The sequence below is a fragment of the Portunus trituberculatus genome, chromosome 44 (genome assembly GCF_017591435.1).
Source record: "Portunus trituberculatus isolate SZX2019 chromosome 44, ASM1759143v1, whole genome shotgun sequence".
NCBI classification, from domain to species: Eukaryota; Metazoa; Arthropoda; class Malacostraca; order Decapoda; family Portunidae; genus Portunus; species Portunus trituberculatus.
Genome location: NC_059298.1, coordinates 28646251 through 28656087, shown reverse-complemented (window position 1 = coordinate 28656087; position 9837 = coordinate 28646251). Strand labels below are relative to the sequence as shown.

The following is a 9837-nucleotide window of genomic DNA, read 5'->3' as shown; positions in this document are numbered from 1 at the left end:
TGCATTATTCAACAGCGTTCAACAGACGCCCAACCCAACAACAATTAAATGACTCAAGGCGAGATGCTATAGGACGCCTAACTTCTGATCTTTCACTTGTTTCTGATTGGGGCAGAGAAAACCTGGTTTTGTTCAATGCCTCAAAAACTCAATTTCTACAACTATCTACTCGACATAACCTTCCAGACAACTATCCTCTCTTCTTCAATAACACTCAACTTCCCTCTCCTCTACATTAAACACACTCGGTCTATCCTTCACTAAAAATCTAAACTGGAAATTTCACATCTCTACTCTTGCTAAATCAGCTTCCAAGAAGTTAGGTGTCCTATGGCGTCTTCGTCCATTTTCTCTCCCTCCCAGCTGCTTGCTCTGTACAAGGGCCTTATCCGCCCGTGTATGGAGTATGGCTCTCATGTCTGGGGGATCCACACACAGCTTTACTAAACAAGGTGGAATCTAAAGCTTTTCGTCTTATCAACTCTTCTCCTCTAACTGACTGTCTTGATTCTTTAAGTCACCGCCGCAATGTTGCATCTTTATCTGTCTTCTACCGCTGTTTTCATGCTGTCTGCTCTTCTGAACTTGCTAACTGCATGCCTTCCCCTCCTGCGGCCTCGCTGCACAAGACTCTCTACTTCTTCTCATCCCTATTCTGTCCATCTTCCTAATGCAAGAGTTAACCAGTATCTTCACTCCTTCATTCCCTACACTGGTAAACTCTGGAACTCTCTACCTGTGTCTGTATTTCCACCTGCCTATGACTTAAACTCTTTCAAAAGAGGAGTGTCAAGACACCTCTTACGTTAACTGGACCCTCCTTTTAGATTTTTTTGTTTTTTCTCTTTCTACTTTCCTCTTAACAGGGCCTGGCAACCAGCGGGTTTTTTTTTTTTTCCAACACTTTGTTTGCCCTTGGCCAGTGCCCTTGTAATGTAAAAAAAAAAAAAAAAAAAAAAAAAAGAATATTGATAATAAACTGTCTATTATGGTTGCTTATTATTTCCTACTTTACAGTAAGTATGATAATGACCATATTGCTTCAGAAACTAATGCACTAATGCTGCGTTTCATTTGCATTTTCAGAACTGAATGACTTTAAGGGTCGCCGTGTAGCAGCATTTAAGAAGAACCTTATTGAATTAGCGGAGTTGGAGCTGAAGCATGCCAAGGTGAGGAGCAAGTCTTGATGAAGCAGCGGTAAAATGTTTGTGTGAAATTAAGTTATTAATGAGTTGTTGCTTTCTTCATGTATATGACTCCAAGCTGTCATCTTTTATAGGAAGGTTTATAGTCTGAAGAATTTCTCATCAAATGAATCCTTTTTTTGCATGGAATCTTGATTTGTTGACTGCTGTAATTTCAAGAAGATTGTTTTGCAGTGACTTTGTTTGTGTTGAGATCTTGAGTGCTGAAATGCACATTAGCAAATATGAGACTAAGATTCTGTATTAAGCTTAAGGGAAGTGTTTTAAGAATCTTGCTCTTCATAGTGAAAGTGACTGTTGATGGTGTAAAAACATTAATATGTGGAAGCTTTCTTTTCCCAGAACATCGGAGATGTTTCCAGCATTTTTACTTATTAATTTAGTTAAATTCTATATTAATTTATGATTAATCAATTAATTGATTTTGTGATATGATTTTTGTATTGAGAAAATATTTTTTTTTCACTCAGGCACAAGCTCAGCTGCTGAAGAGCTGCCTACAAAGCCTCCCAGAAGAGTGACACAACCCCCAGGGAAGGGAGCAAGAGGAGGAGGCTGAGTCATATGTGGAGAAGAAGCTAACCATGTTTCACTTTTCTGGGCTACAAAATGGCACTGTTGGTATGAGTTCAATGAGTATCACATGCAAACACTGATAGAGTAGTGAATGATGTATGGTGTGAATGTGATGTGAGTGTCTCTTGTCTACATAGTGTGTGTGAGAGTGGAGACAAGCACTGACCAGGGGTGTTACTGCATTGATCTGTGAATAGTTATTATAAAGGGATTACTGTGATCATCACTGATTATTGTTGTGAACTCTGACTAGAGGTGTTAAGGGCACACGTGTGAATGTAGGTACTTGTACACATGTAAATGGCATCTGTTAACATGGGTGTTAACTGAGCAGTAAAGCAGACATTATGGTCAACAATAAGGTTTGTGGGGCATTTTTCAGTGGAAATTGATCCTGATGAATGTGTGTGTGTGTGTGTGTGTGTGTGTGTGTGTGTGTGTGTGTGTGTGTGTGTGTGTGGCTTAAAGGGAATAAAGTATATAATAATGCCTGTTATTGAGAGAATCTTGGAGTCAAGGGTAACAGAATGCTCAGCATTTGAGAAAGTAACATGTTGAAATGTTTCTGTTACATCCATTTGTCATGACTGGCACTTGAAAATATCATTTCCTGGTGCATAGCTTGTCATTTTGTATTGTAAGTACTAGATTGTATGCATTTGGAGATCTAACTTTGAGCCTTTTTTCTTTTTAATGCTTTTTGAGAGGAGAGGTACAATGGACTGGATAGACAGAATACTGATCAGGTGTTTTTTCTAGAAAATTAATGGCCTGAGTATTCCAAAGCATCACATATTTTCTTACGCAGTGTTCCTCAGAGTTATTGTACATCTGGTTTGTATATAATTCCATATAAATATATAAATATATAAATATAGATATATATCTCACTACTATTTGAAGATAGGATGTGCTGTACAACTATCTGGTAGGGCTTTTTTTTTTTTTTTGCACGAATGCCTTATCATGCATCTATCCTGACCCTTAATTACCCAAGGGAAGGTTTTCAGTCTACCCAGGACTCTTTAAGACATTTCAATTCATAGTGTTACCCTATTGGAGGCCTGTCAGCTAATGCAGGAATCACGAGATGTCTCCAGTCACACTGTTACCCGAGGGGAGCCATCAGACATGCCCGAGTCACAGTATTACTCCACTGCAGTGTGTTAGCCGACCTCGCCTCACAAGACATCTCCATTCACATTGGTAGAAAATCAACATTTATATCATCCTTCATGATTCCAACAAATATTACACACACAGTTGAAGAATCTTTTGCTCAATTCATATTAATTTCAGGTTTTGAAAGGAATTCCACAACACTATGATTATGTGCATCTTATAGTTGTAGCTTATTTGTTGTCATATATTCCTTATATGAGTTGTTGAATATTATATCTTTTTGAATGGTAGATATATCACTTGAGAATCATGATCAGCTGAGTCTTGTGTAAGATTCATAGGCTTTGTGAATTGTCTTCTGTTGTTCACACAAGAAGCAAACCTGGGGAGGGGAGTGGAAGGACAGGAAGGAGTGTTAGCATTAGAATACTGTAAGTGACACTTGGTGTGGTGAAGGCAGGATGGGATTTATGGGATATCAATTATATTTTCTTAGAGTGTCAGTTCTGTGAGTATGACAAGACTTAGTTCATGACTTTTCTCTTGAGGTGGTGCAGCCAGTAACCTCATTGCTGTTGATTATGGAAGTGAACATTTTTACTGCATACTGAAATCTATTTAAAATTTGTTAAGGTTTTTATATCTGTGATTTAAGAAGTGTACGTATTAAAGGTATTTCAGGATATAAATAATAGGTATTGTTTAATACATGCCCTGTGTATTCTTTACATGTATCCCTAAAAGCAGTGCAACCTCTCTCTCTCTCTCTCTCTCTCTCTCTCTCTCTGCAACCCCTCTCTCTCTCTCTCTCTCTCTCTCTCTCTCTCTCTCTCTCTCTCTCTCTCTCTCTCTCTCTCTCTCTCTCTCTCTCTCTCTCTCTCTCTCTCTCTCTCTCTCTCTCTCTCTCTCTCTCTCTCTCTCTCTCTCTCTCTTTTATTTATACCATGTGGGCTTTTCACGGGAATTTATGGGCTAAAGGGGATACTTTTTAGGTACCCCCTATCTCAAAGCCCACCCGCTAGGAAACTGTTGCCCCGAGTGAGGAAGCCCAACCTACACTTGGACCGTGGACAGGATTCGAACCCGTGCGCTTGGAGACCCCTCGGACCCCAAAGCACGCATGGTTCCACTGTACCACGGTGGCCCCTAGATATATCACTTGAGAATCCTCTCTCTCTCTCTCTCTCTCTCTCTCTCTCTCTCTCTCTCTCTCTCTCTCTCTCTCTCTCTCTCTCTCTCTCTCTCTCTCTCTCTCTCTCTCTCTCTCTCTCTCTCTCTCTCTCTCTCTCTCTCTCTCTCTACATATGTATGTATGTGTGAATAAGGTAAGAGAAGCATGGGGATTGGAAAATTGACCAGGAAAGGAAGGAAGAAGGTAGATAAATACAAGATTGGTCAAAGGCAGCTCTAGCCCATGACCTGTTTTGAGAGAAGGATGAGTTGGATATGTAGCCAGGAAAATTGTTTCACAAATAGGGAGCTGATTGTAGAAAAAAAAAAAAAACGGTTAATATTTATTCATTTATTTAGTATTTCATTTTCCATTTAACTTTCAATACCAGGGTGCATTTCCATATTCATTCTGCTCACTATGTGGCAATTTGATACAGCTTCAGAAACTTAATGGGATTGAAATAGTGAAGACTGGCCATTAACCTTCTGACCTCTGTAGATCCTTCCTAATGTCAATAAAATGGTCTAATCCTACACAAATCTTAAGGTAAAAATGCATCCCATTACTAAATGGGTTCATGTCAACTCTGCAAGGAAAGTACTGGCAGTATTCTGGTCAAGAAAGAAGTGTGCTGGCAGTGTGGAGGTCACAGTGTGGAAGGGCTGTTGGCATGTCTCATACACTGGTAACTGCACATCAGCCCTGCCAGTTGGGTGAACATGGGTTGCTTTACTGCTTTGCCTCCTGTCCCTGTCTGATGCAGGTAACCAAGTACTCTGCAGGATGGCCAAGTCCAACCACCTTAAACAGCAACTCAGAGGAACACTAAAGAGGGCTAAAGATACTGGGATTTATGATCAATTGATTCTCTCTCTCTCTCTCTCTCTCTCTCTCTCTCTCTCTCTCTCTCTCTCTTCCTACCTTCTTCCCTTTTTTTTACTTCCTTCCTTTCTTTTTTTTCTAATCTTTTCCTTCTTGCTTTTCTTTGATTTATTCTTTTCTTTCTACCTTCTTTTCTGTTTTCCTTCCATCTTTCTTTTCTTTTTCTGTTCTTCCTTTCATTATTACTAGTTCTTTTTTTCTTATCGTCCTTCCTCTCCCACATCTCTCTCTCTCTCTCTCTCTCTCTCTCTCTCTCTCTCTCTCTCTCTCAGCGGGCTTAGGAAGAAAAAGAGGTAGTGATGCATGAGAAGTGTAAACAAACTGGAGTCATTAAGGTACATTGGAGCACGTCTGCATAAACGTCTCCTTTCTGTGTGTGTCCCAGTTTTTTGGTGATTAATTCTCATTCTGGACATTTTGTGTGTGGAGAGAGAAAATGATTCCCACAAACTAAATAATGATGTTAGTACTGTATGTTTTTTTTTCATCTGTTTTTATTATTATTATCATTATCATTATTATTATTGTTATTATTATTATTATTATTATCACTTATCACAGTCATATTATTTGGTTAGTTAGTTAGTTGGTTATGTACAGTATCGAGAACTGTAATTGTTTTCACTGAGGCATTTTCAGAGAGAGAGGTGGCTTAGTGAAAGTCGTGACAGTGACAGGAGTTAATGCAGTGCAGTGATAGTGACACGTTACACGATATAAAGTGACAGTAACACGTGTATTTTAACGTGCAGTGCTTGATTTTTTTAATTTTTATATTTTTTTAGTATATAACTATATCAGTATAAGCGTCTTGCATTTACGTAGTTTAATATTAGTGTTACATGTAATTCAATAGCTTTAGGTTTTAAGATTAGGAATACTCATCATAATCCCTGTAACCTGTAAAAAACTCCCTAGACTTGTAACAAATTGTATCAAGAGAGAGAGAGAGAGAGAGAGAGTATTAATTCTTGCTTTAATATTTATTTTCGTTGGTGATTTTTCTAACATGGACTCTTTACTATGTGTGTGTGTGGGGTGGGGAGGGATGGAATTCACGCTTCCTTACAAGTTTCCCTCGGCACTCTTAAACGCGTCTCTCTCTAGCTTTCGACACTCCACCTTCTTCAGACACAAAACTGCATTGACCAACTAATCCCGAGTGTGAACTATGGGGGGTGCGGATCGGGTAGGGAGGGTAAACAGTTGACAGAGTAAAAAAAATATCTATATAGGGAATTAGCAAGTTGGTCAGCTGGGTTGTGAATGAGACGTCAGTACTATCGTCGTATGGTCCGTATTCAGAAACGCTTTGCTCTCTCACCACGACTATTTTCAGAGGCCACAAAGATGATTAGCAGGGTTTTCAATAGTGTTTCACCAGTTAATAATGTATGAATCTTGCCATTCTTTCGCTAGAACCGTAAAAACATCTTCAAAAATAATAAATAATAAATAATGCCTTTTGAAGTAGTAGAGGTGAGACGCATAAGTGTCTGAGTATACGAGAGTATGTCTTTGGGGGTTCTGTTTATGGCCCATATTCTGATACATTTCCACCTTCACTATTTTCAAAGGGCTCTAGTTGAAGTGACGCGGGTTTTTAAGGGTGTTTCTGTGACTCTAGTGACTTGTCAATAAGTTTTTTGCATTATCAACAGGACAAATACGATTTAGAACTCGGACAATCGTCTCTGTAGTCTTTGAGAATGGTCGCGGTGAGAGAGAGAGAAACGTTTCTGAGTATGGCGCTGATTCTACTTACCACGCAGCCCTAGGTCTCTATTTTTTACATTTCATTCACTTCCTAAGCAGTTTTCCACTTTTTGAGTCTGCCACGTCTATCTTTTTATTCACTTGTGTTGGTATTCTTCTATCGTTTACTTCTTGACCTCATCTCGGGTCTGCCTCGTCTCATCTTCCCTTTCGCATTGATATAACCATGATCTGTACACTGAAGCACGTTGTTGTCTCATGAGAACTGTTTTCAAAGGTTATAGCGATGGATAGTCGGGTTTTCATTTGTGTTTTTCTTATAAGTGATGCGGAATAATTTTTAATCTATCACTAGGGTAAAGAAAACTGATTCATAATTTTTTGAAGAGCAGAATGTAAGAAAATTCACTTGACAAACCTGATAACTTCTAAAATTGTGTAGAATAATGGTTAAACTATTAGTAGGATTATAAAAAATTGAAAACCTTGTGGATGAGCTTTCTCCAACGCACCAGCTTTCCTGTGTCTTCCTTTGTCCCGTATTCAGAAACGCTTTACTCTCTCACCACGACTATTCTCCAAGACCGCAGGGATAATTAGTCCGGTTTTTCGAGAGTGTTTTTTCCAGTTAATAATGTAGAAATCTTGTCACTCTGCCTCTAGAACCGTAAAAACATCTTAAAAAACTCGTGTTAGTTTGAGTAAAGCCTTTTGAAATAGTGAAAGTGAAGCATAGCAGTGTTTGAGAATACGAGCCCTAGTCACATCCAACACAAGCACGTTTTATTTTACTACATCCTTAAATGCCCACTATCCACCTCCTCTCTCTCTCTCTCTCTCTCTCTCTCTCTCTCTCTCTCTCTCTCTCTCTCTCTCTCTTCTGCGTCATCGTCCCGAGAATGCTGTCTCAGAAGTATTACAAGTATTAAGGCCGGTAATAAGTTTTCCAGGAGATGTTTACACACACACACTTAGAACCACACTGGACAAAGCGAGAGACGAAGAGGTAAATGTTAAAACGCCATCGTCAAGGGAACCTCTTGTGGATGCAACACCTCTGGCGTCAATGAAATTACAAAACAAGGTAACCAGGTCAGAGTGGGACGATCTCTTCCTTTCCTGGGCCTGTTCCTCCTATTTCGGAAATGTTCAGTGGTGGGAAGGGAGCAGCGCCTCATCTAGGGCAGGTCTGAGGGCTGCTGGGGCTGAGGGGTTGAAGGGCAGCGGGACAAGGGTAAGGGTTGCACAATGCGTCAAGTGTTGGAGGGTTGTGATGTTTAATATGGTAAACTTTAAGTATTAAAGACATGTGGCTGATGTTCGTCATTCTTGTGTCTTTATTTGCTATTATTAAAAAAGTAAGTTGTCTGTTATTACAACTGTATTATTAATTTCAAATTCAAAAGACTCACCTTCTCATAAGTCTGAACTTAACCTGACCTAATCCTAACCTAACAGTCCAAACCAGTCTAGCATGTTCAAGAATGATTGGAACCTATTCTTTCAGACTTGGGGAAAAAAATGCGTCAGGCGCCGGTGGGCTGCTAGTGGGTGCATATGTGGCACCGAACACGGCATTCGGACACCCTGGACATTTCATTCTGCCTCACCGGCAAAACATTCTTGGTTTGCGGCTGCCATCACGTGCTGCGATGTTTTCCTCGGTCGTGTGTTACACACCTTACTGTAGAGCAGCCACCTTGGCCAACGTCGCTCTCTATCTTCTCGTGGCCATACCTTCTCCTGTGGGCGCCTTTTATTGTTGTTATAACAGCAGTTGAGGTCAAACTTCTATACTGCTAATAGTAACTCTGATGAGTCTCCTTTATATTGGTTGGGGGTAATGGTGAAGTCCTTATGGTCTGTAGTTGAAAACCCCGTCGGCAGAATGTCCTCAGAGCAGGTCTTCAAACAGTGTTATGTAGTTATCACGTCAAGCCGCGCCCACACTATGCCTCATGCAGCGCCACATGACGCGGAGTTCAAGGAGGGACGGAGGGGTAAACATTCACGCTATACCGGACACTGGCCTGATGTATGTGAGTGATTGGTTGACATTTTGAGTGGCATTGTGTATCACCGCTGCGCCAGAATGGTTCTTTGCTTCTTGTTGCGAAATTCAGATTGAAATTCAGAGCTCTGGTTCTTGATGTGTGTTGTCAGAACTCAAGAATTGCTGGGCTGCCTTTTGTTTGTCTGTTTAGAATTTGTCTTAGTTTTTGTTACAGTTTTGTTACTCTCTCTCTCTCTCTCTCTCTCTCTCTCTCTCTCTCTCGATATTGTTGTTGTTGTTGTTGTTGTTGTTGTTGTTGTTGTCGTTGTTGTAGTATTCTTTTCCTTTTTCTTCTACTTTTCCTTCTTTTTTCCTCCTCTTCCTCCTTCTTCTCCTCCTTTTTTTTTTTTTCTTCTTCTTCTTCTTCTTCTTCTTCTGCTGCTGCTGCTGTGTAGACTTTACTATTCCTTTGTATTCCTCTTCCTCTGCCTTTTCTTCCTCCTTCTGCTCCATCTCCTCTTCCTCCTCTTATCTTCCTTCTTCTCTTCCCCCTCCTGCTTTTCCTCCTTCTCCTTTCCCTACAACTGCCACTACTTCCTTTTCCCAGTCATCCTCTTCCGCCTCCTCGTCCCTTTTTCCTACAACTACTAGTACCTCTTGCTCCTCCGCCATCCCCTCCTATTACTCCCCTACCACCACCACTACCACCACCAATATGACGCAGTGACACAGAGAGAGAGAGGACCGTATTCAGAAGCACTTTGTTCTCTCACCACGACTATTTTCCAAGGCTACAGAGATGATTAGCAGGATTTTCAAGTGTTTCTGCAGTTACCAATATAGAAATTTTGTCAATCTGCCTCTAGGATCTTAAAAAAAACCTTAAAAAAACTCGTGCAAATTCAAATGAACCCTCTTGAAACAGCGGAGGTGAAGCATAAAAGTGCTTGAGAATACGAATGTTGAGAGTCGCCACCACGCTGGACACCACTCGCTACCTTGATCCTGACTGTCGGGGAGATGACGCCGTCCTTTTCTTTCGTGTGTCACTTAACATTCCACTTCAGGAACTCGATCTGCCTCCTTTCTCCTCTTCTTCTTCTGCTTGTATAGGGAGGCTGTGCTGGTGCGTGGAGCGTTCGTTGTCTTCTTTCTCCTCCTCCCCT

The 9837-nt window shown here is 40.5% G+C and overlaps 1 protein-coding gene across 2 annotated transcripts in view; it reads left to right on the top strand.

Moving 5' to 3' along the window:
- LOC123519089 (sorting nexin-6-like) overlaps positions 1 to 3617 on the top strand; it is a 20508-nt gene extending 16891 nt beyond the window's left edge. For both annotated transcript variants that reach the window (XM_045280282.1, XM_045280284.1), the window contains 2 exons: positions 1087 to 1172; positions 1679 to 3617. In XM_045280282.1, the coding sequence (XP_045136217.1) occupies positions 1087 to 1172; positions 1679 to 1729 (137 nt within the window). In that variant the 3' untranslated portion in view covers positions 1730 to 3617. The remainder of the gene's footprint in view (positions 1 to 1086; positions 1173 to 1678) is intronic.
- The last annotated feature ends 6220 nt before the right edge of the window (positions 3618 to 9837 follow it).